Consider the following 26756-nt stretch of genomic DNA (forward strand, 5'->3'; position numbering starts at 1 on the left):
ACCGGTATAATTTATAGCCCTAGATTTTGATTCCCTGACCTTCCAATGTGTGTTCTAACAAGGTTTGAAAGTTATTTTGGTCTATCATGGAATGAAACTGATGCCAAGGTTGTTCCAATACCTCCAATATCACTGGCAGTCGAAGGCAAATACCATTGACAATGGCATGGGCCATAACCATACACAAATCTCAAGGGCTTACACTATAACGAGCAATAATTGACATCGGAAAAAAAGAGAGACAAGGCCTAATGTTCACAACAATGTCCACAATAAGGTCATTGAATGACCTTTAGGTTTAATTGATGTTCTCCTTCGAGAGATATTCCAAAATGGAAAACACCCTATACACAATAAAAAGGAAACAGGAGGAGGCTCGATTGTACCAGTTCTCTCTCTAACAAATCAAAGTATTATAGATATTTGGAGACAGGAAAAATAATCTAGTTAAGTAATTCAAATGTAAACGACATTTGCAAAGTAAATATCAAGAAAGAAATATGTATTGAAATGACATTACAGACAACTTAACCGATGTAAATTGTAAAGTTTACCAATCCAAGTGCACTTTTTTGTGTGTGTTTTATGTGTCGCTACATGATTTTCAACCTTTGTGATACAGGCTTCTAGAGACATGCCACATAACTTTGCGCATGTGAAATGTGACTTGCACAAGTACCTAACTAATTTCACTCTCAAGCCTACTCTTGCAATAGCTACAAATAAAATAATCAAATACAATGAAAGAAACTCCAAATCTTCAAACGTCTCTACAATGTACAACAATACATGTTCGTCAACATATCTAACTATCGGCATTACCATTGCACCTCTTAGGTGCAAGTACTAGTATTATCAATAAATGAGAATGGAGATCCATACCATCTTTCCACATTCAAGCTCATGAATTGTATGAATATAAATTGAACTACTATAATCCTTTTAACTCAAAAACCATATAATGATGCATACATTACTGCTATATTTTTGAATAAATAAATCTAGACGATCAAGAATGCCTGCTAACATTTGCATTCATTCCTGCTGACTCAAATGGCTATATTCGCCGTTAATAAATCAGACATATGTACAGCACTAAAACCAATATCTACGCCTCAGTGCATTGCTTTCTATTGCAAGGTAAAATATATTCATAGACTGAACAATATCAGAGAAGGTGTGCCTGTAATTTAATTCGATGCAGGATGAAAGGTGTCAGCCTTCACAGACTTTTGAGAACAACCTCCAAATGCATGTATCCTGCAGAACTAAGTTAAGGTAATGCACAAGGATCAAAAGGCAGAGAGAATTGCAAGACAGATTTATTCACAGCAAGTTGATCACAGAATGAAGCCAAAATTCATCATAAGAGCAGAACCGAATAATCCAAAAATAGAACATGTCCAGAGAAAGATAGACCAAAACCAAACAAGAATCCTATGTTTTCAAAAGTCAACCTCCCCTCCATAAGATAGGTGGTGAGGAGTGACTCCTTGCTACAGGAGTTACTCTTGCCACCTTTCCCCAAATTGTCATCAAGGTAACTCTCGATCATAAGAAAGGATGATAACATACCCCTCAATCAAACGGGTGAGAATCACACACACACACACACACACACACACACACACATTACATCAAAGCTAAAACATGAAATAAGCAATACTTTGGATGATATGGAAAGCATACAATGTGAAATTAAATAATTAATTATGTAGGTTGTTAATTAAAGGCCACAAGGCACCTTAGGCCTAGAGACTAACTAGACCAACTAGACATTGGAGTACCTCTACCCCAAACCTTAACAACTGATAACAAATAGGGTTCTAGCTCGTATGACATTCCCAAATTTTACCGTTTGCTCATGTGCTCTTATGCTAATGATACTCTTTCCCCACTCATGGGATTTTGTTGCATCCATTGACAAGGATGAATTATATTTCCACGCCATTATAGTAATCTCAATTCCCAAACTAATCATAAAGTCACATTAAGAATTTAATTCCTATTTTCCATAAAAGAAGATTTAATTCAGACAATATGTTAGAATCCACATAACCATAATTACAACAATTTAATATGTCTATTCTCATTTGAATTCATATTACACAATGTAACTGAAATCTATTTACTTGTGCAAAGATTGTTTGTGCCCATGTCCGATGATTGGCGAAATGATTGGGTTAGTGCAGAGGACATACTAGGACCTTCTATGGATTTGGCTACAGATGACAGTTGGGCACAAGTGTTCAGTGTTATATTGCAGGTCGTGTTATTGGTTATGTTGATGGTATTGGTATTTTGTTGGTTCGGTGAGGATAGGGACATCACTTGCTTCTTATGGGATCCTGGTGTAGGTTTTTGTATGATGTCGGATTGCTTGAGGACAAGCAATCTTGGGGAGGGAGGATTGTAATGTCCTCGTCTTTGGCGAGTCTACGCAGTTGATGGAGTTAGCTCATCATAGTGACCCTCGTGAGCTGACAGGGTGTTTTGGGGGTCCCAGCTGTGGACTTACTATTTTTAATAGGTCTATTTTTGGCAGTGCAGTGGGTGGCTTCGATAGTTGGTCGTCACCTGCAGTAAACATGGTTATAAATTTCATGAGATCTTATTTATTTATTTATTATTAAGTTGCATTATTATAATAATGTTTATATTATTATAATAATGACTTTAAGAGATATTTCTAAAAAGCGTGTTGGAAAGTTTCTAGTGTTGAGTTCTTTTGGGAAACTTTCACAATTTTTGCAGTGGAGTTTTTTAGGAAACTTTGGCCAAGGAAATGTTATAAATGAGAGCTCATTTCATTGGGAAAAGCACGTTTGAAGATATATATGCTTTTGTTGCTTTTGTGGCTTTTTCCTGGGTTCTCAGCTGTATTCTGTTGCTGTTGTATAAGGGCTTGGAATTTCTTTTGCAATTTAGCTGCTGAGGTATAGCTAAGTTGTCCAACTTCTCTACTATTCGTCACTGTAGCTGAGAAGTGTTTTTCCACTGCTGAAGTATAGTGGATCCTATGAGTTTCTGGTTTGAAGTCTTTGTTGAGGTATAGTGGCTTCATTGGACAAGTCTCTTGACTGTCATTATCTGTGTCTTGGAGATTGGTGTGAGGTTTTCTCTAGATTTAAAGTGAATCAAATTTGCTCTACATCTTGATGGCTGCAAGCTGAGGAAAAACGGAATTGATATTAAAGGACGGTCGAAGTGCATCTAGAGGTAGCATTTTGGCATTGCAATTGTGTTGACAGAATTCTGAACCGAATTTGTCCATCAAGGAGCTAGACAACATAGCATTGGATCAGCATCTTATTGCTAGTCATGTGGATCCTCCACCTCCAGTCGCAAGAGCTTCATTGAGGTTCTGCATTCTTGTTTGTGTGTTGCCAAGTGGGCTGGGCATTGAGTTTGAAGGGGCTGGCTTTGCATATTAAACAATTGCAATTTTGTTCAAACGATAGTTTGGCATATCCGACAATTATGTGAGTCTTGCTGACTGCCTGCGATTAGCATTGGGAGCAATATAAATTATTTCCATACTTGTGCGTTTGGGTCTTTGGCTTGCAATGAGGAAGGAGTTGGTGAGTGTTGAAGCCGCCTTTATGTATTCTAGATTCTCCTCTCAACAGGTAGCATAAAAGGTCATGCTATAGAGAAATCAGGTTTCATTATGAATTAAAAATTGGAATTCGGTTCATGATAATTTATGAAATTTTGACTTTTCTCTCTCCAATAAATCTAATTCTGAAATTGAATGGTTAGATTCAGTATTTTTTCTACGTGCCTATGATATCTATTGGAATTTGTGGATCGCTAAGTGTTAGCACAAATAGTGGCTCTAGTATTTAAATTGTTTTAAATTCAACACAAATGTTCTAAATGCAAAGCAATAAATAAAACTACAAGGTAGATTTGTCATTATGGTGATTTTGAGCCGTCTTTCCAAGTGTTTGGCGGAATGTCAAGTAACTAGCCAATAAAGAATTAGTGTTTGTTTGAGCTATAACTAGTCATGGTTTTTACAGATAAACTACTCCCATGTGACCTTGGTTAAAGTTCCATTCTCTTATTCTCCACCACTTGGCTGCCTCTTCAACCAGCTGAAATGCTCCCCTAGGTGGCCTTAGATTTTTCCCAATGGCAGATTTCAAATATTTCTCCATCTTGTTAAGTCGTTCCTCTATGACATCCCCAAACATGGATCCTAAAAACTTAGGGAGTTTCGTCTTGTGTTGGAGGACAATTCTTTATCTAATCGATGATGTTCATTAGTTTCATCTAACTCTTTGGAAGAATCCTTGTGGGGGTCACTCTATTGAGTATGTTCGGAGTTGTGAGTCCTAAGTCTCGATTGAGACTCTTGCTTATCTTCTTGGAACCTAGGTGGCTTGGCTACCTTCCTTTTTAAACTAAGAATGTGATTCGGAGTGTTAGCATAATCTTAAGAGGTTGATCCAATTTTTCTACTAGATTAGTGGCATCTCCATTTTCCTCAACATGATGCATAGAGTTTTTCATTTTTAATTTCTTCTATTACTTGATAAAACAGGAGTAATGTTTAATACTTATTATTAATTCATTATTCCATTTATTTACTATTGTTGATGTTTGGTAGCTTTCATCAGATAAACCTATATATATATATATATATATAAAACTTATAATGTTCTATGAGAAATAAATATAGTATGTATGTATGTATGTATATATATAACTATGATTATATTTGTTATTATATTACTTATCAAATTAACAAATAGACATGTCTCTTCATAGCTTATGAACATGAACATGGTATCAGAGAATTTGCAGCAGCAACGATCTGAATTTGCAGCAGATTTGAAAATCAAGATGGTATCAAAGGCACGCTGCAAATGTAAGAAAACAAGGAGAGGTCGAACACCAAACATGGAATAGATTTATCTCTTCAGATCATTTACAATGACGATCCAACATTGCTTATGGAATTCTCCAGATTCGAGGGAAGCTTATAAAAGGATAGTTTACCATCATTTCTGATTTATTATCGTCAACAAAAACAGATCAGAATATTCAGAAAAAGAATACAAAACAATGAAGCAGATTTTGATCTCATGTTATTTCAAAGTCTCTCGATTGACCACTTTATATTGCTCGATCTGCTGCAGATTTAGATCGTTGCAATTGTAAATGAGGGGATGATTCTATACAAATCGGTGGGCAACTTGGATTGTTTAACGTCTGCGAATGGGTTTGATGTTGATGTGGAAGATGAGTGTGAAACGGGGACCTTAGTTATGCTTGGCTTAGGGTGACTGCTCACCGAAGAGGTATGCAATGTGCTTGATCTTAAAAGATTTGCAGTGGGTTGCAATGAGACCCACGTGGAATGAAATGAAGCCTGCATTTTGAGTGTTATTCTGACACCTCAAAATCGTAGATCACTACATGTGCATGAATCACTATCAACAAGGCTCGTTGGGAGCTCATGAATTTATGCTGAATAGAGAAGATTATAGAGCAGACAAGGTGTTTACAATAGGGCATTCTTATTTAGGGCACTAAGATGACTTTTGTAGTGACATAAGCATTTATGACACACTCGTATATATTGCATGTACACACACATATTGATTAAGCAGTGACAATCTCCATTTGTACCAATCTTCATTTCCTTTTCCTTGGTTTAAGTCTTTAAACAACGAAACAAATGTTGGAATGATTGATGCAAAAATTGGTGAAGATCTAGGTGATTGCCTTACGACAATGGTTTGGCCATAACTATAATCACATCTATTAAAAGGAGAAATCATATGGGTGCATTATTTTATTATTCACCTTACTTTACTATCGATCGATACTCAATGTAGAAATTGGCAAAGCTGCCACGTGGTTGGAGAGAACAAGGAAGTATGTTAACAAATGCTGACCAAGGAGATCATTTAGGTAGCATCTCTACGTTAAAGAGATTTCATGTTAAGAAATTAAATGCACTGATCAGTTTAAGGTAAGTATCAATGACATAAAGTTATTCATATTACTTGTGTGGGTGACTTATTTTAATAAGTCTTTTTATATAAGTTGCCTACATGTGTTTTCTGACCAGTGATGTTTAGCTCTTTATCTTTGGGAGACTTCCTAGCTTTGGGACTACACTTTACACCTCATATTTCCTAAGAGCCTGGCCTCCAATCAGCTCATTATCGCCTTTTTTCCGCCCATGCCCCCTTCCATGGGCATGGAGCGGTCGTCTACTACACCTGTCTCCGGGCACACTAGATCGGTCAGGCCTCATCACGAATTCCTCAAATGACACCCTAGCTCCATCATTTCTTAGAGAAGGGCATAGACCCTTGCTCGTCCTGGGTCTTACCCTTCGGTGTTGGATTTCTTTGTACTGAGAAAGGATAGTTAGTCTCTCTCTTGTCTATTGTTGTCTCCCTTTATTTGCTTTCTTGTTTGTTCTTTCCGGACACTGTTTGGCACTTCTGCTGGGTTGTTCCTTTATGCACTGTTGTATCTTTCAGCCCCTTGGACCCTTGTTGGTCTCTTGTTGGACATTTGTATCATTACCTTATCTTATTTTTCCAAATGGCTACGACTTCTTATATTTATAATGATTATAATCTATGAAGGGACATGTCTATTCGTTAATTTGATAATTAATATAATAACAAATATAATCATAGTTATATATGTGTGTGTGTATTATATTATATTAATTTCTCTCATATAACAATAAACTTTTATCTCATATGTAATGAACACACATATAAATTATTTCTCATATATATATATATATATATATATATATATACACACACACATATATATATTCATAGGTTTATCCGACCGAAGCTACCAAACATCAACACTCCCTCTTAGCTAGGGAGGATAAACACAAGATAAATATTACACCGTTGGTAATATTAGGAATGACAAATTAAGGAAACTTTTGATTAGAAGGTTTCCACTATGACTATTGGCCTCCAAAATATCAACTTATGATATTCACTAAATACTTTAAGTAACACTTTTAAATCACATTTGATATCACGAGTATTGGTCTTCTAGAATATCAACACATGATATTCACCAAATACTCTAAGTAACATTTTGGTATTGCATTTGATATCATGAGTATTGGTCTTCTAGAATATCAACATATGATATTCACCAATTGCTCAGTAAGGTTTGATATCACATCAGATATCATGAGTATTGGTATTCTAGAATATCAACACATAATATTCCCCAAGTACTCAAAAAGGTTTGATATCACATCAGATATCATGAGTATTGGTATTCTAGAATATTGACACATGATATTCACTAAGTACTGTTGTGAGGTTTTCACACATCGCCCCAAAATCTTGGGGACCCCCTTTTTAATCGCCTTTAGGGCCAGTGGAGAAGGTTAGATGTATTTTTCACCCGGTTTCAACTTGATTTTCCAGAGCTATCAGTTCTATCCTTAGGCCGAATAAGTTCAAAATTGATTTCAACTTGGCAGGATAAGATTGTGAATTTTGTACTTAGACGATTTCTTTTGAAAATTTGGATTTAATTGTAAATTTGAATGATTTTCAAATAAGGAAATTTTTCGTTAGACTTAGGTTCTTGGAAAATCTTTTTTTTTTTTTTTTTTTTTTTTTTTGGTGAAATAGAATTTAATTTTGTAAGATGAAGTTAAATTGCAAAATCGATTTTTACTCTAGAGGCAATTTTATTTTTTGTCATAAAATTTTAATTATTTAACAAAATCGATTTAGAGGAAAATTGCAAAAATTGGCTTTAATAGATTAAATTTGCCTTGAAAGCTTTTGGTATTTAATGAAATTGGTAAATTAATATTAAGAAATGGCTTTTGGTTAGCCAAAATTCAATTTCAAGGATGTATTAATTAGCAAACCCTCATTAAATAGAAATTTTTAGCATCCCCAAGGCACCATTCAATTTCGTTTTGCAATTTGTGGTTAATTAGTAAATTAAAAGTGCAGTTTTAATTTTAGAAAATTAAAATTTTGGCAAAGTATTTAAAGTGGGCCACTAACTTAGCTTTAATTTTGGTTTTTTTTCCTCTATAGGACCAAGTTGGCCAGCCTGGGAGGAAGGTGAAAGCTGCTATAAAGGGAGTCCCCTCCCATTTCATTTTCATCAATTCATTTGCTCCTCATGCTTGGGCGAATTTGAAGCAAGGGCAGATTTCCAGACTTGGGCGAAATTGGTGGAAGGCAGTTTTTTGGCGATTTTTGGGCAATTTCTCCATTGCCATTGTTGGGCGATTTGTCTAAGGGCCAGATTTTTTGCGTTTTTGGGGATTTTTGCTCCACTTTGTGGGCTGCGATTTGTGCCCTAGGTGGCAGATTTTACAGATTTTGCTCCTTCTTTGCTTAGCCAAATTTTGTGGAAGGGCAGATTTTTTTTCATGCTTAGCCGAATTTTGTGGGGGCCGAAATTTGTGGAAGACAAAATTCTGATTTTCTAGAGGGACTGCAATTTTAATATCAGATTTGGGCAATTTTGTTGGGAGAAGAGATACATATGAAAGTTTGATTTTTGCATAGAAGGTAAGTGTTGGATAAGCTTAGAGGCTTTGTTTTCTAATTTGCAAAGGGATTTGTAATTCTTTGATGTCATATCCCGGGTTCCGAAAAGTTGCTGTAAGATTATTAGTTAAGGTGAAAGTCATCATCTAGAGTTGCAAGGAGTGCTTAAGCTGACATCCATTCTTTCGCTCTTTTCTAAGAATTGCACTACTTGGTTCTTCTTGCCTTTTGGTCCACCACTCTACCATCCCGTAATAGGGCGACGAGCATGGAGGATGATAGTGCAAGTAAGAATCCCAAGCGGGCAAACGCTAAGAAAGACAAAGAGGATATGACGCCCAAAACTTCCTTCTTCTCGAAAATGAAGAAAATAACCGATACTAATATCACTACAGTGGACATGATACGGATGAGGGACAGACTAAAGGAAGGACAATCCCCCTTGGCAAAGAGGATATACAAGAGCGGAATTGTACATGCAGCAGCTTTTCCTCCTACTTTGCCTTGTCCGGAATTGGTTATGGAGTGTGCATCCAGATTTGATCTAGACAGTAAATCCATCATTTTTGGTGAAGGGAAGAGAGTGTTGGCCAACATTGGCGAACAAGCAATTGAAGAGACATTTAATATTCCCCAGAGCAAGGGCATGACAGTTGTAATGGTGGATCAGGCGGCCAAATCATTTCAAGGTAACCAAGAGGCCTACTTCTCACATCTAAAGCGGAATTGGATACACGAAGGAAGGAAAGGAGTTAACAAATCAACAAGGCTTACAGTGGCAGATTTCAAGCCGGAATATGGCGATCTCATTGTTCTTCTCAGCCGGATCATGGGCCTAGCTCAAGCTATGCAATTCGAAAACTGGATGTACTTCTTCATTGATGAAATTGAAAAGGGAAAAGGAAAATTTGATTGGGCTAGGATCATAAGTGAAAATTTGGAGTTGCAACTTAGAACAGTTCAAAACCAAAGGCAATTCTACATGGGATCCTATCTGTTTTACTTAATTGCTAGATTGTATGAGAGTCCGGGACTTAGGGCCTTAGGAGAGATTGGTAATGGGCCGGGGCAATATTTGGTGCATGAATGCTATCCACAGTTTCATTTGCACAATAACAAGGATTACAAGATGTTTTGCGATGCATTCGCCATGAAGACAGTAAGGGTATTACAAGGGGCGCCTGCTAAGAGACTTTCATCGGAAGCAGAAGCAAGGATTAAGAAGTTTGGGAGTTGGTTCATCCAATTCCCGCAATTCACATACATTAGAGTGGCAGGAAGTACAGTTTGTCCCAAGAGGCTTCCAAGATACCCGCCCGACAAGGTAGTTTTGATGGAATTGGCTAGGCAGCTTGAGCACTATGATAGAGTAATGAGGAATGAGGGGAAAACAGGCGTTTCCTTCTCAATTATAATTGGCAATGATAGTTGCCCAAATCGGGCCACCTTTGAGGCTGCGGAAAAGGAATTGGAGTGGTATCATCTAGGATGGTACAGAGCAAGGCAAGGATTCGACCCTGTTGGTCTTATCAAGGCATCTCATGGAAGCGAATTTAAGCATGTTCCCACTATAGAGGACTTTTGGGCCAATGCAAAGGATGATTTTCACGTGAGAAAGCTAGCTTTCTCGAGATTGTCGGTGAACACGATGAGAGATATCAGATGGAGAGGCCTTGATATTCCCGATCAATTGGAGGATGATCGTAGTGTGTTGAGAGAAGACTATGAGACAGTAGTTGGAACAGAGTTGAATCCAGTGGATTGGGACGATCATCAGGATCCTTCCTTGGAGGCAGTCACAAGGACAATAGATTTGCATACCGAGTCGTGGTATAATGCCAAGTTGAGAAAGCTACAAAGACAAAAGGTTCTCCTTACTTATGAGATGATGAAACCGAAGGAGGGTCTAGTAGAATCAATCGGACAGAAGGGTGAAGGAAGTGGCCGGCAATCGGAGGCAGTTAGAAATAGCAAGAAGAGGGCTTAGGAGGTAGAGAAAAGCCAAGAACGTTCGGAACCTCCAGCCAAGAGACAGCGGGCAGCGCCGTCAAGGGAGAGTATAACTAAGGCTAGAAGCCAAGAGGTCAATTCGAGTGATAAAGGGGCCGCAGTGGAGGTGAGCTCTGATTCGGAATCAAGTGGCTACAGTGAAAGTACGGAGTACTCCCCTCTCTCGGAGAACCAGCAAGGAAATATGGCAGAAACTAGTAGAGAAGAAGATGGGCCGATTGATATTGAAGAGATAAGTCAGGCGTCTAAGGCCGTTGGTGATGCTTTGTTGGTCGAACCGAATCCGGATTTGGGGAGATGCACTGCACCATTATGGTTAAGGCAAATGCTTATGCCGAGAGGCGAGGTGGTAATGGCTCACGCAGTTGATGATATCCAAGGACTAATAGAAAAGGATGATAGCGAGAACCAAAAACAGATGGCAAATACGGTGGCAAGGGTAATCAGAAGCGACAGTGATGGTCACCGAAGGGTTCAGATTGCTATACCAACAGTCAATAAGGCAGCGGATGAGATTGCAGCCCAGGAGTACGAAATAGTAGAACATAATTTGGGAAGAAATACAGATGATATGGAATGTGAGGAGGTTCAGGAAGGCATAGCATCAATCAGAGAAAGATTGAGGAAGGCAAACGAAAGGATAGTAAAGTTGGAGGCCGAAAACAAATATTGGAGAGATTGCCAGCCAATCCAACAGCTGCATCAGGCAGCCCTTCCTCAAGACAGCGGGAGCAATTCAGAAGAGGTATCAGCTCAGTTACATGAAGTAAGGGGTTGGATCTATGATACAATCCAAGATGGGCGAAATTTCTTGCCCTCCTTCATCTCAACATTCCAGTCATTGGTGACTGTTAGAAACAAATTCAGATTATTTGAAGAGGAATGGAAGAATTTTCTTCCCATCAAGGATTTGGTTATTCCTAGGCTGCAGGCGTTCATTAGGCTACCGGAGGCATATTTGGAAAGAGCCCGGTTGGTTGATGAGAGAGGATTGAGCATAGTTGAATCTTGGTATGTCGCATTGACTACCAGATTCAGAACACTTGAAGAAATTCATGATGAGATTGCGCAACACGGCCCAAGCGTCGACACTTCCATTTCGACCATGATGAGCGACATTGGGGTGGCGCTTGATTTTGAGGGTATTAGAGAGGAGGATGTCAGTGAGACAGGATTTGGATCGAGATTGGATGAGTTAGGAAAGGCTGCCGTCAAAAGGAAACATCTGAACACCCTTTCCTCACTCAATGCTTTTATTGGGTTTGCAAAGGAATATGAGAAGGATCACGAAAGGATACTACAAGCAGCAAGCAGCGTGGCAAAGTCAGCAGAACTCCGAGTGAAGCACACACCTTGTCCTCGTATGGAAGAAGTTAACGAAAGGCTAGCTAAGTTCATTGCCTTAGCTAAAAGAACAAAAGAAAAAGGAAGAATTATATTAGAAGATCATCTTATGTAAGCCCAAGTGGCAACTTTCCCTTTCTTCTAGAATAGGACAAGTGTTTGTTTCTGATTGGCCACCATTTTGGTGCCTTCTCATTGGTTGCCACTTTTGCACTTTTTTCATTGGTCCATTGATGAGGTGGCATCTTCTCATTGGCCGATGGGGTGGCAACCCTAATTAGGGTTTTTGGATCCAATCTGGATCGTCGATCTTGTTTTGATCTCTACCGTCCATTGTATTTTGGACCTCTATATAAGGCCATTGGCTCTCATTTGTAAGAAAAAGGGGTTGGAGAAATTGTTGCGAAAATAATACCAAAGTGCTCTCTTTTTCATTGCATGTTGACTAAGAACATTGGGTGTTATTGCATGTTTTCTACTTCCACATAGTTAAATTTTCTTTTCAAGTTGAAGCAATTTCATTTCAAGTTGTTAGAGTAAGAGTAAAATAAAATGGATAGTTGCATGGTAGCTTTGGTAGATGTTTGATAGGGGTCAACACTAGGCCACTAGCATCCTAGCGGCTGGTTGGGAGGCTTTGTGTGGTGATCTAGTTTACTTACCTTTGAAGCGTTGCATCTATGGAGGTAGGGCCGCTGGTTAGCCTTCATTAGATTCGATCCCCGTCCATCTGCTAACCTTCCATTCTTAGGAGTAGGAGTAGTTGAGTAGCCAAATTTCATGCTTAGAAGAGGTTAGTTAGAGAAGTAAACCAAAACATCGGCATTCTCACCTTCCATCGCCATTCACCCTACATTGCCATCATCGCGCCATCAACATCATCTAGCATTCACACCGAACCACCATCTCCATTTTCTCACCAAGATCCAAATTTTTCTCAAACAAGAAAACGTAAGGCCGCCTACGTGATTACCAGCAAATCACATTGATAAAACTGAGCGAGTATCCAACGGTGTAAGGAACATTGGAGTTATACTCATGTCCCATGAGAGATAACTTTTCAAGAGAGGAATTGTGTATTTGATATTCTGTATCAAGCATCCAATTACTAATATGTTATGTAGTGACACAAAACTCGCATCAACAAGTACTCAAAAAGGTTTGTTATCACATCAGATATCATGAGTATTGATCTTTTAGAATATCGACACATGATATTCACCAAGTACTCAAATATAATGGTTTGTAGAATATCAACATATGATATTCACCATTTTGATATCACATTTGATATCATAATTATTGGTCTTCCAGAATATCAATACATGATATTCACCAAGTACTCAAAATGTTTATAAGGTATGTGCACACTCATAATGCGTACCATATAAACATCCATCATGCAAAGTATAATCTATCATGATCTGCATTAGACATCTTAAGATATCCATCACAATAGAAAATTAAGTTATTGTAGATCATCACCTTTCAATAAATTCTACAAATACAAGTGATAATCATTTATAAGTTGTCACTTCCTCATGATGTACACAGGGGGTAGGCCCATTAAATCATGCAGTCGCATGCATTATACCAAAATTTTATATGAAGTCAAACTCCCTCTAATTTAGATATGATCAAGATCTTCAAAGAGCAGCTGAGACATATCCTCTATCCGCTCCTTTAGATGGATGTATTAGACTACCTCTGAGCACCAATCTTTTCAACTCCTTTACCTTTGAGGAAGTGTCAGACTCCCTCTAAATCTAATATCAATCCTCCGTTTCCAGTAAGAACATTCTTGGAGGAAAAAATCAAGGCACATAGCTCTTATAGTATCCATTGAAAATAAAAATGAGAGATTATAATAATACTCAAGGATAATAAATGGTTATTCATAATTCTATAAGATCATTCCAATAATATAGATACTTTGAACATATAAGCATATATTTCATCTTATATATATATATACATGCACACACACACTATAATCTATGTTTTCCAACATATCATTTTTCTTTTTAATGCCACATAAAAATCTAAAGTGACCAATTTCATTTATATTCATAACAAATTGTTTAGAAAGAACAAACAAGAAAGAAAATAAAGGGAAACAACAACAGACGAGAGAAGGACTAACTATCCTTTCTCAATACAAAGAAATCTAGCACCGAAGGGTAAGGCCCAGGATGAGCAAGGGTCTACATCCTTCTCTAAGAAATGACAGAGATAGGGTGCTGCTATTTGAGGAATTCGTGACAAGGCCTGACAGATTTGGTTTGCTCGGAGTCGGGTGTAGTAGATGGCTGCTTCATGCCCATGGAAGGGGGTGTGGGTGGAAAAAAGGTGATAATGAGCTGATCGAAGGCCTATCTCTGAGGAAATATGAGGTGTAAAGTGTGTTCTCAGAGCTAGGAGTTCTCCTGGAGATAAAGAGCTAAACACCGCTGGTTGGAAAACACATACCAAAACATGGCAGTGCTTAGTACAGTTGCAGCAGATCTGAAAATCAACAACAATAATAATAAAAATAAGAGAGAATGGTAGACATAGATGCGGAGGTAACAAATTTTTTCATTGATTTCTATGTAGATTGATTACATCAATTTTATTCTTCATGGATAGAAAATTGATTCAATGGTGTTTGTTTCACAAGTCCTAATCTTCAAACTCAAAAGGGTTAAGACGATATCCAGGGGCAGGCATTCTATAATTGGAGGGCTTATTAGCTCTCACTCTCAATTGGGGGTTCCTCGGGTTTGACTTTCTTAGTGTCTTTTGCTGGTTTCTTAGGGTCTTCGTTATCGGAAGACAACCATTTACGTTTTTCCTTATGGAAACGATGAATCTAATTGGCTAAAGTCTCATTATCTACCAATGGTGCATTCTAGAGAGGTCATAAATGGCCCAAACCATCCATGGTTGCATTATAGTGGGACCTCATACTTTCTTACAAGGGGTGTGTTGATCCACATCTTGCGAATCACAGACAAGGGTTTTTAGATTTTTAAGCATGAAGGAAATGAGCTTCCAGGTCTAGTGTGGAACTCAGTAGCTCTGCTACCATGTGTAACATACAAAATATCTATTAACATAATAAAATAAAAATAATCTTTAATTACCAAACATGAAAACTGAGTTTGCAACTTACTTTAAATTTTCTGAAGTACATGACAAGAAGCAGCCAAGTTGCAACTGTTAACTACTATCACATGAAACTGAACTAATCTAACTTTTTCAATTTATTTTACAAGAAATAAATAATGCTTAAACAAGGAATTTGAACTGAACTGAACCTGATCATGCTGACCAAGTCACTTTATTTCTTCTGGAGAATTAGAACATCTAGGGTGGAAGAGTATAATCAGGGTTTTTTGCCACCCAACCATGGATCTTTTAATCGTGACTAATTTTCACTTGCACGACTTCCAAAGGAAGTATTGTAGCCCTTCCTAGGGTACATGAGCTTGGTATCCATTTTCTTGCCATCTGAGACTTGGTATAGATCCCATAGTTGTTGCAGTCAGTCAACCTAGGACGTCCTTGCCTAAAAGGCTACCTTCCTAGCTAGAGGTTAGATTACTGGTTCTAGTGACTGACAGGTACTATTTGTAGCATAGCTCTACCTTGGCCAAGGTTTAAAATAAAATAAAAGCACATTCCTTGTGCAGTCAATGACACCACCAATCTCATTCCATGGACCTCTTGGCTCGAGGGTTCATATAATCCTATCCTAATGGCATCATCCCTCCCAAGTTCACAAGTTTTACAAGGGTTCTACCTGCCCTTGGTACATATAAGCTTCAGACATTCTTGTTAAATACCCATCCCCTTTACATTGGATTCGCCTAGGCAAAAAATTAGATGTGATGTCCCTACGTTCCTCCAGCTGTATGGATAAGCTGATGCATACCCCCGAAGGCACACTTCCAAAGTGAACCCATGTACAGCGCCTTTTCTCACATGGTACTGCCACTCTGGCTTGGCGTACAACAGTTGCCAATCAGGCATATTCACTGTGAATAAATCAGGCATTATATTTACAGCATTAAAATCATTCCAATTTAATCTTATGAGAGTAGCTATCAATGCCTCAGTGCCTATGCTTTCTATTGCAAAGTAAATATATTCAGAGACTAAACAAGAACAGAAAAGATGTGCTTGCAATTTAATTCGATGAGGGATGAAAGGCATCAGCCTTCACAGAGTTTTAAGAACAGGCTCCAAATGTATGTATGCTACAGAACCAAGCTAAGTTAATGCAGAAAGATTAGAAGGTAGAGAGAATCACAGGACAGAACCATTCTCAGTACATTGATCACAGAATGAACCCAAAACCCATCATAAGCACAGAACAAAATAATCCAGAAGTAGAACATCCTCCGTCCAGAGAAGAGAGACCAAAACCAAACAAGAATCGTATGTTTTCAAGAGCCAGGCTCCCTTCCACAAGATAGATGACAAGGAGTTACTCTTGCCACCCTTCCCCATATCATCGGCAAGGTAACTCTCAATCATAAGAAAGGATGAAAACATGCCCTTGATCAAACGGGTGAGCTCAAGTAATAATATTCAACATAAAAGAATCTCATTCAAACTTATAAAATTATATATCAAAGACAAAACATGAAATAAGCAATACTTCAGATGATATGAAAACGATACAACAGTAAACTAAATATTTAATTATTTATGTTAATTAAAATTGACAAGGTATTTTATGCCTAGAGACTAACTAGACCAACTAGAGATTGGATTGTCTCTACCCCAAATCTAAACAACTGACAATGAATGGGGTTCTAGCTCGGATAGCATTCCCGACTTGTTTCCTCATGGGCTCTTACACTAATGATACTCTTTCCCTGCTCATGGGATGGTCATCCTACATCTAGCAACAATGATGAATTAGATATACATGCCATCATAACATTCTGAATTTCCTAACTAACTTCTCATTAAAATTCATTTAACAGAATTTAACTGAAATCCATTTAACATCCACCGTCATATTTACCAGGAATTAGTTATTATAGTTTTAATAATAAGGTCACTAGGAAGGGATTTATTACTTTGAATGAAAAGCCTGATTGATTTATCATTTGTGTTTGTTTATTACATATCTAATATCTTTATGGTTGGCATGTCCAAACACATAACACAAAAATTCCTGATGGTTCGTAAGTTTTTTGTTTTCACAGATATTGGATAAAGTTTTTAATACAATCTGTTGTTTTTTAGGGTTATAATTCCAAGACATCATATGCTTTTGGAACTCGGTCCCATTTCTTCAATGACAGATATAACTGTGAATTCCTTGAATATAAGATAACTGCCTTTTGTTTGTGGATATAGTAGGTGGCTACACCACCGCATGTAGGCAATGTTTGGGCAAAATGGCAGATCCTATTAAACCAGTTCCTTTTTATTTATAATCTTTTCACACACTGATTCCATAAGTGCAAAAACTATTAGCTTTTTTGCAAATTTTTGCAATAACACAACTGTTATGTTGCCCATTGTTGTTAAGTGAATGGAATCAAACCAAGGTTTAACTTGTTATAATTGATGGTTGTGTCCTTAAGAGTGTCTACTCACTTCCTCTCGAGTCTCAGGTGAATTCTGGATAATGCTGGTTATTCCTACTCTGGTTTACTAGGGCAATTTAAAGATGACTTCCCACAAGTAACTTTTCTAGCACCATGGGTAGGATATAATGTCTTTCTTGTCTTCATGCAGCTGTTAGTTCAAGTTGAAGCTCAACTGAAAGAAGCAATCTCAAGGCAGCCTACTCTTCTGGTCATGGTTATTGGGATTCCAAATGTTGGAAAGTCAGCCCTTATTAATTCGTTGTATCAGATTTCTCGTATTCGTTTTCCAGGTATAGCCCTCATTATACTATTATTTCAATTTAATTATCAATATGAGATTTTATCAATGTGATGGATTAGGGAAATCTATAGTGGAATTCACTAGCAAAATACTTTTCATCATGAAATTGCAAATTGTGAACTGAAACCATGATTATGAAATTCAACACTTTGAACAATCAAGACTACAACATGCTACAAATCACTCTAGGGCCTAAGGGATCAAATCCTCAGGCTCGAGAATCAATTCGGATGTACAAAGAGGATCTTGAAGGTACCATATTTAAGCCTATTTTCCCAAAAGAGAAAGAAAATGGATGTTACATTGAGTTGGACAACCTTTCAAGGGTATCTTTGAAACTCTGCAGAACAGTGATGTCCACCTACACGTCTTCTTTGAATTTGGCTCCCACAAAGATCCCGCTTTAGGTATATTTGTGCTGCTAGTTGCCATCTCTGCCTACTTAACTTCAAATTTAGGTACAGTGTATGTGCTGAGTTCGAACAAATATCTGTGTGATCTCCAAATCTGGGATCCACAACAATCTGTAAAGTTTTGAGACATCCTTGAGACCTCTCTTTACTCTACTTTGAAACTCTGTCAGACAGTCATCTCATCCTACTCAATATTTGTCAGTGTTGTACAATGTTTTGGTGTCAATCAAACCTTTCCTTGGTTTTGGTGCTAATTTTAGTTTTTGCTTTAACTTTGGCATGCACTTTTGATTTTTCTTCAACCCCAACTAGTTTCCTACACTTGTGGCCATGATTTTATTTAGGGGTTACCTCTCACAAGTATCGTCCTCTTTGTTGCTGTTCTAGTAATTGGACGGATTGTCAAATAGTTTTGTGACTTGTCCACCCCCTGTTAGTTTGTCACTTTTCTTGCATTTGTTTGTTATCAATAGTATTTAATTGCATCAGGTTTGGCATAGATGTAATACCCCACCAAGGAAACATCGGGATGAGACATTAACACATGCTATCAAAGACAATAATTTTTATTTTCGATCGATAACTCTTAGCATACATAACTCAACCTCATTACATAATACAGAGACAACTATAACTTTTAATAAGATAAACATAGACGGTAAACTACCAATGCTCCGGTTCCACGACCTACCAATTACAAAATCCTTTTGAACCCACAATGAGATATTTTTAATACTTTCATACATAATGTTATCCTTAAAATCCTACCCTATACATAAGGCTCTCGACCCTGAAAAGCTAGGGAGCAAGACTGGGTAAAACCAGCAAAGATTCATGTTATTTCAAAGCTAATTCACTTTAACAGTAGGCAAATATGCTAATTGAGCAAGTGGAGATGGCCAAGAGCTTAGATGCCAATTGAGCAGGCATAGATGCCAATCCAGTGTGAATTTTTTTTGTGATTGGGCCACCTCACTCTAGTGAGGAAGAGACACTAGTAGACAGGCACAAACACCAATCTAGATTATTAGCCCACAAAACAAGGTTTCCAAGCATGAAAGAAAGCCAATTACTTAACCATGTATTTCATCTAACCTATCATACATGCAATATTTAATGCCATTACAAAGTGCAGAACTATTTTAAGGTTATGTCTTAATTACATCATATATCCATCACAAGATAACGCAAGATCATTACGAGTACGAATACATCAAGATCACATCAGGAGGGCATGGATACAACTGTAATGTCCCCGTTTTGAAGGAGTTAATTATTTATAAAGTTATCAAATAAATAAATATTAAAAGGTAACTTTATATTTAATTAATTTAATAAAGTGACTTGAGTTATAAAATATTTTATAAAGTCACTTAATAAAATAATGTTCTAGAGGTTGCTGGAAGAAGCGGAGAAACAATTAATAAAATTATATTCCTTCTAGAAGGTGACTTAAGAAAAGTTCAAGAAGAAGGCTGACCTATTGAGGAAAAAGAATAAATAGGCATTGAGGGCTCACTGTTTATCATCCAGATATATTGTTGATATTTGTTGATGTGCATTGTGGAGCCTAGGGTTTCTACAGTAGTCACAATTGGCCATTGAGAACGAAAACTCTCAATTGGTACGCAATTTTGAGGTTGTGAAAAATCACTTGAATTATTGCAGCTGGGAGGAAGATACTTCAGTCTTCTATTTGTGCTACATTGAGAAAAAATATTCGAGTACAATAGCTGATGTATTATTGTACTTATCTGAATAAAGGGTTGCTTCTTCATCTATTCACAAGGGAGCTTCAAGCCAACCAGGTTTCATTGCATATAGTCCATCATTTCATAACTTCTAGTTACAGCTGTAGGAGTGCATTTTCATACCAGCATATCATATATTTGAATTTCTTAATGCCAAGAATCTTGTCGTATGGATGAGTATTGTATTGGATCATTGTGTTGAAATAAGAGACACTGATTTGCTGATCATCTGTAGTTGTCATTGAGCAATTCTTTATCATCATTTTAAGATCAGATTTGAGCAGGTTCACTACAACATCAATGCAATGTCATAAGATTATAAAGGAGTTATAGTATAAATTTGGGACTGCTCGTCGTATGCGGCAATCCACAATGGTGGTTGGTCATGCCACCTAACCACAAGATACCTGTAGGCAGGTGTTTAACACACACAAAGCACTAATAGACATTGGAGCATGGGGGATTCACAACACACACCAAAATCACATCCCAAGCAAGAGGGGCAAAGAGCACATATTCGCCCAAGATCATGACATGCATACAACACGGAAACCATTCAACATATGAACAACATGGCAACACAGTAAACCATTGGGACACTCATGATAATGGAATCCATCCAATGGAAGTCACCAAGGCACATTACAACATGCTTAAACACCGCATTTACATCCATATTACATTGCACAATGCCAGTATTACCTACAGCTTACACTCCTTTGGTCTACAACCAAGACGTGGATTCACTTGAATCCCATATACTACTGATGAGCCATCATAGGATAATTGTCTAAGCATTGTTAATTCACATGAAATGAAACATACACTCCCATCGACTCAATAGAAAACCACACAACCAAGACCATATCGCATTATACATTCCTTGGAATTAATAGACTCCATTGGTTTACAGTTAAGATTACGAATTTACTTGAATGCCCCAAAATACTCAAGCTCCACAACAAGATTATCACATATGCAGCAACAAATCTCAAGAACCATTATTAAAATATAATCTTTCATTTCATGCACACAACTATTCTTCAATGGACAATTACTTCTTAGCCACTCAAGAAAAAGCCACTATTTTCCAAACTTCAAATGAAAATCTGGAAAAAGCCATTTGTTCTCATACCTCCCACAGCACAAAAAAACAATGAAAACTATAGCATACCCATCCAATCAAAACCTAGCTGCATATGAACACAAATTCCTCATTTTCTCATAAACATGAAAATAATCAAAACTACATCAAAATCCTTCAAATCAATTTGCATTGGAATGAAACTCATCACACATTACTTATCCAACCAATTTGAAGCCATTAAATTGAAACCCAAACAAGATTTGGAAAGAAATTAAGAAACATACCTCAGCATGCATAGAAATCAAAAAATAACTATGAGTTGAAAAATCCTCCACCGGACACAATGAAAATCTGAAGACAAGATCTCAATGAAAGGATCTGTTGAGCAGATGCCCACAGATACTTTTCACCCAAAATACTCCATCCATCTAGATGTTTCCAGTCATTTAATTGGTTATGTTTATGTGTCAGTTTGGAAGTAAAGAAATTTCTGTCTTAAGAAGCCAAAGAACTTGCAGTTTTGTCAGATGAAAACATACTCTTCAATTCTGTAGCTTAAAATGTAGAGCAACCTAAGAAATTCTTCTTTGGCCGCGAAAGAAGTTGACACTTGAGTATGCTTGCTAAGAGGAATAATTGTTTCTAGACAGCTTATCAAAACTACCAAAGAAAAGTATGTATTTTTGTTTTTAAATTCCTAGTTTATTGATATCTGTCAATAACCCTTTAACTTAGAGAAGGGGATGTCCCTTGAATTTTGTAGCTTGCAAAATACAGAGTAATCAAAAAAAATTCTACATTTTCCTCCAAAGCGGTTGAGCATGCTGGGCCAGAGGGATATTTATTTTTAGATAACTGAACAAAATCAGATTTATGTTATCATATGCAATCAAAATCATGAAAGAAAAGAGGATAAAAAAGAGTTCAAAGCAGTACAGGTAATTGGTTCCTATGAATAAGTCATTAAGAGAGAATGGAGTGTATCCTAGCTATCTAGGGGATGCTTGGGTGTCCCAAAATAGGGGAAAAAAGAGATGCCCCCATGACTGTCAGAAGGGGACATGAATGGGGGATGTTCTGTATATGTGAAAGTTCCAGCAATAAAGCTATATGAGGCAACTGATTACATCTATATAGTGGCAAAAAGAAACAATGCAACCTAATGACTGTTGGGACCAGACAAAGAGATCACAATTAGGGTCACCTCACCCGGAGCCCCCTTTGCAAACCTGCATATGAAGCTGGAGATAACAAAATGACCTACATCATCCTAGGCTGTCATCATATAATTTATATGAATGCTTGAAGCTATTTGGATGTGCTTTGGTCTATCCCCTGTTAACTATATTTTTCTGACTTTCTATTCTGATAGACAACCTCTGAAAGGTACTTTAGTCTATAGTTTTAATTTCAATGCTCTAACTATATACAATTCTGTTTCATGTGCCCTTTTAAGGCACACCCTCCTAAGTAATGTCTCATCTTTTATCAGAAATTCTTGTAGCACTTAAAATATTCTGATGTCAGCATATGATTTTGCTTTTATAAAAAAAATGTGATGTATTTAACTGTCTTTTATTTGCTTATGTAGGCATTTGCCCACACTTCCATTGATATTTATTTCTGTCTTTCCTTTAGCACAGGAGAAGTTGAAACGAGCGACTGTTGGGCCTTTGCCAGGTGTTACCCAGGACATTGCAGGATTTAAGGTCTTACTTTTACTAAAACCATTGATTAAAATTTCATTTGGTGATTTTTTCCTAACATTTTTTTTTCAAGAAAACTGTTATTTGTGCCATCCACTATGCCTATGCATTAGATCTGTCCTTCCTGTTACCTTCTTTTGTTCTTTCTATTTTCAACTCTTAAGTTCATATTTTCTTTGTGCTATGAAGACAATCAAACATTTTTAAATTATATATAGCTAGATCTCTCCTGGTTGTAATAATACTGTAGGAATATTATGGAATTTATATTTGATAGGTACAAACTAAATGCTTTTAATGATAGAATTTTAAGATTCATATAACAGTTTGTGTCATTACTTATTGACTCAGATTTTGTGATAAAACTAGCTAGGAAAGGAAATTAAGTTCTTGACATGTATTTTTTTTCCACAGATTGCAAATCGGCCTAGCATTTATGTTCTTGACACACCTGGTATTTTGGTTCCTAATATTCCTGACATTGACACAGGACTAAAGCTTTCCTTGACAGGTAAAATGATAATGTAGTTACTTATTTCCTCAACTCTATTGCGATTTAAATGCCACTATATGAGGAACTATAAGGAAGATTTGTATGAATTATTTTGCACGCACAGATTTGATAATCTATATAGACTTACTTTATGAGGATCAGTTGAAGTTGGGTGTCATGGTGAGAAGATTAAAATTGCTTCAATTGAGGGAAGCTCAAATGACAGTTTTTGTGCCAAGGCTGAATAGTTTCCTTTATTTTAAAAATACAAGGATAATGGTCGCAAAGAAATTGGGATAAATTCTGTATAATATGATATTGTGTTTTCTTTTCTTTCTGGTGAATGTTCTGTTGCATATAATGGTGATATTTGATCGAAAAATCTTAGAGTTATAAGGTATGATCAAATACTGTCTCATTATAATCACTGTAGGTTTAATGGTATGGCTAAATTTTCTCAGTTGTGTTTAGCTATTCAAACATCCTTGTTGTCAAGCAAAATGGGTAGTTAGACAATTACCGGTGCGGACACGGTTGTGTCATTTCATTGGCACCATTTCGGACAGTATAAATGTTGTGAACACTTGTATTTGGGCATCATTGTCATTGTATGAAATATCCTTGTTGTGTACGGAAAGCATTTGATAAATGAATATTATTTTGCATTGATTATATTTTTCTTTCTTGTTCACCTACGGGCTCAACATTTGGCGCCGTTGCTAGTTCGAATTCAAAGTAGTATGGAAGGACAAAGATAAATGAGAATAACAGTTAAGACAATTGGAAGACGACTGACGACAACAAAACAAAAATTCTTGAAGGAGAGCACGAGGCAGTGCAGAACTTTCACCTTCTGTACCATATAGGCCTTGAAACTTTCATATGGAGAGAAGCCGTAGAGAACGGGGTTATGCTAGACAATGTGTGGGATGCTATGCATGCAAGCCAAACTATAAACAAATTTCTGGACCAACTTCCCCGTTTGATCACACAAGTCTACGTGGCACAAAAGAGACACAGGGAGGAAGTAGAACGCGAGGAATGTCGTTAGGAGACCCTCAAGAAATTCTATGAGGAGAGGGATGCACGGCGTTAGAAGATTGAACCATGATCTTTTGCGCCATGGTGTGAAGGGCACTCAAAAATCTATAATTGTCGCATAAGTCAACACATGATGTATACAGAGTAAATAGATAAAAGAGTGTTTTGTTTTGTTTTATAATGGTATATTGCAAATGCCCAATCTTTTAAATAAGAATAGGAATTTGAGGGAAGAAATCGACGAATTACAAACTATGTGGCGAAGCTAAACGACAGTGGAGAATAAGACAACTCGTCGAGGAACAGATTGAGGGGCAGCCGGAGGAATCACCTAATGTGGTGGTTGTAGTAGGGTTCACGGGAACCAACAAAGGGTGCAACAGTTCGTGGGAACGATGGGGGCGGAGTAATGAAGAGTTGCTTGAGGAAACATGAAATAGATTAGTAGTGCTTGAGGAGATAAAGGAGCAAATATTACATTCATCCCGTACAACACTACGAGAGGGAACTTGTGAAGAAGTAGTAAAGGAGGCAAGGCCAACAGAAGACATTGGGGCACAAGGAAGTGTTGGAGCGACACTGCACGATGGTTAGAGTAACCCGTCGGGACCAACTTCTAAGAGTTCAACGACACGATCTAGTGGTAATCAAAGGGCAAGAAGCACAATGTCTCAAAAGCAAAAACTCCCGAAGTTCACAGGCGATGGGAAGGAAGATCCGGTATGGCATTGTTGTACATGTGAAACGATATGGACCACCAACTCGGTCATGGATGTAGATGAATGGTTGAACCAGTTTCCAGCCAGCCTAAGGGGAGTGGCGATGGATTGGTTCTTTGACATGGACAAGGCAAAGATCTCCACATGGAATGATCTAAAGAAAGATATCCAAGCAGAATTTCGACTGCTCTAGGATGACAATGAGGTTGTAGCGGAAATCTACAATTGTAAACAAGGGAAGAAGGAATTGTACAATTAAAGGCTCAAAGATCTTCTTAGCCGGATGGGTACTCAACCCACGGCCGAACTAAAGAAACGCTGGTTTGTAGAAGGCCTCCACAGGGCATTGAGAAGGAAAATGAAGATAGTTCCGCCCACATCATACATAGATGCATACGACTGTGCCTTAAATCTAGAAAGTGAGAGCAAAACAACGAAGAAGAAGAAGAAGAAAAGTAAATCTTCATCCTCCTCCGAGAGCGATGAATCCTCTGATGAGGGAAGTAGTGCAGACAGTGAGGAGGAGCCCAGCAAGAAAGTACAAGCACTCCAAAAAGACTTAGAGCGGATGAGAAAGGAATTCAAATCCATGATGGGAACTAGTGGCCGCATGGAGGAAGGAGAAATTTGGTGTATGGATTGTAAAGACGAAGGTCATTCAAATGGAGCGTGCCCCAAAAAGGCGATGTGTGATATCTGTCAGGCCCTAGGTCATTCTACAAAGGAATGTCCGTTCAACATGAAGACTAGAAGCCAATAGATATTGTTTACATAGGAACAACCATCCACTTCTAGCACTAACAATGAGACCTGGGGCAACAATAATGCCACATCTGGTGGCTATTGGAACAATCGCTAAGGAGGATGGGGGGGGGGGGAAATGGCAACAAGAATCAGATACAATATGATTCCAAGGCAAGTTCCATAATCTAATGCCGGGCATGTAACTAATGGGGCCACTTCGCCAGAGAGTGTCCGAAGAATGACACTCAGAAATTATGTCGATGGTGTGGTCCAGGGGACTACGAAGATGCTAACTGCCCGAAACAAGTAAACCTCATTAAAATTGACTACAAAAAAGTTCTGGTTGTCACCCGCAACTAGGCTAAGCAGGCTACCTATCCTGACCCCCGCACAGAGAAGCAAAGGCTGCAGGAGGCACGGGAAGACATAGAAAGGGCGATGAAGGCTGCGAAAGATACTATTCCTCAGCGATCGAAGGGAGAGAACATCTTGGTCAATTAGATTCTGCAAATAGAGGTGCCTGTTAGAATTCAAGACCTATTACAGACGGTACTGCAACTAAGGATGACATTATTGAATCCCCACGCAAACTTGTTGGAGACGAAGGAACAACCAACGGTACCAGGAGGGTTGACGACAGATCCCATGTTGCTGAGAGTAAGCAACGACCGTCATCCAATGGTGGTTGAGATGGGAATCCTCGAAACCATCCTAACGGACACGATCGCAGATGGTGGATCCGGGGTGAATGTTCTTCCCGAGGAGACGTGGAGGAAATTGGGCAAGCCTACCCTGTGGCTGCCCACATTCAACTTGCTTAGTGCCGACCAACAGGGGATAAAGCCCCTAGGGACCTTGGTGGCTCAACAAGTAACTATCGGGACGCAACCATTTGTGTTGGATTTTGTATTGATTCCCTTGAAGAAAAATGAATATGATGCCATTCTTGGAAGGGGATGGCTAGTGGCCGCGAAAGTAAATCACAATTGGAAGAAGAATATCTTTTCAATGGAAAGTGGAGGACAAAA

General features: G+C 37.9%; 1 protein-coding gene across 4 annotated transcripts in view; it reads left to right on the forward strand.

The window, feature by feature from the left end:
* The window catches only part of LOC149542284 (P-loop containing nucleoside triphosphate hydrolases superfamily protein), a 243515-nt gene that overhangs the window by 198115 nt on the left and 18644 nt on the right, over positions 1 to 26756 (forward strand). For 3 of the 4 annotated variants that reach the window (XM_089797271.1, XM_089797272.1, XM_089797274.1), the window contains 3 exons: positions 17622 to 17763; positions 22664 to 22734; positions 23146 to 23242. In XM_089797271.1, the coding sequence (XP_089653397.1) occupies positions 17622 to 17763; positions 22664 to 22734; positions 23146 to 23242 (310 nt within the window). The remainder of the gene's footprint in view (positions 1 to 17621; positions 17764 to 22663; positions 22735 to 23145; positions 23243 to 26756) is intronic. The other variant, XM_089797273.1, reaches the window with a different exon arrangement.

Source organism: Cupressus sempervirens, chromosome 8, assembly GCF_028749045.1.
Source record: "Cupressus sempervirens isolate cs-2001-9-10 chromosome 8, ASM2874904v1, whole genome shotgun sequence".
NCBI classification, from domain to species: domain Eukaryota; kingdom Viridiplantae; phylum Streptophyta; class Pinopsida; order Cupressales; family Cupressaceae; genus Cupressus; species Cupressus sempervirens.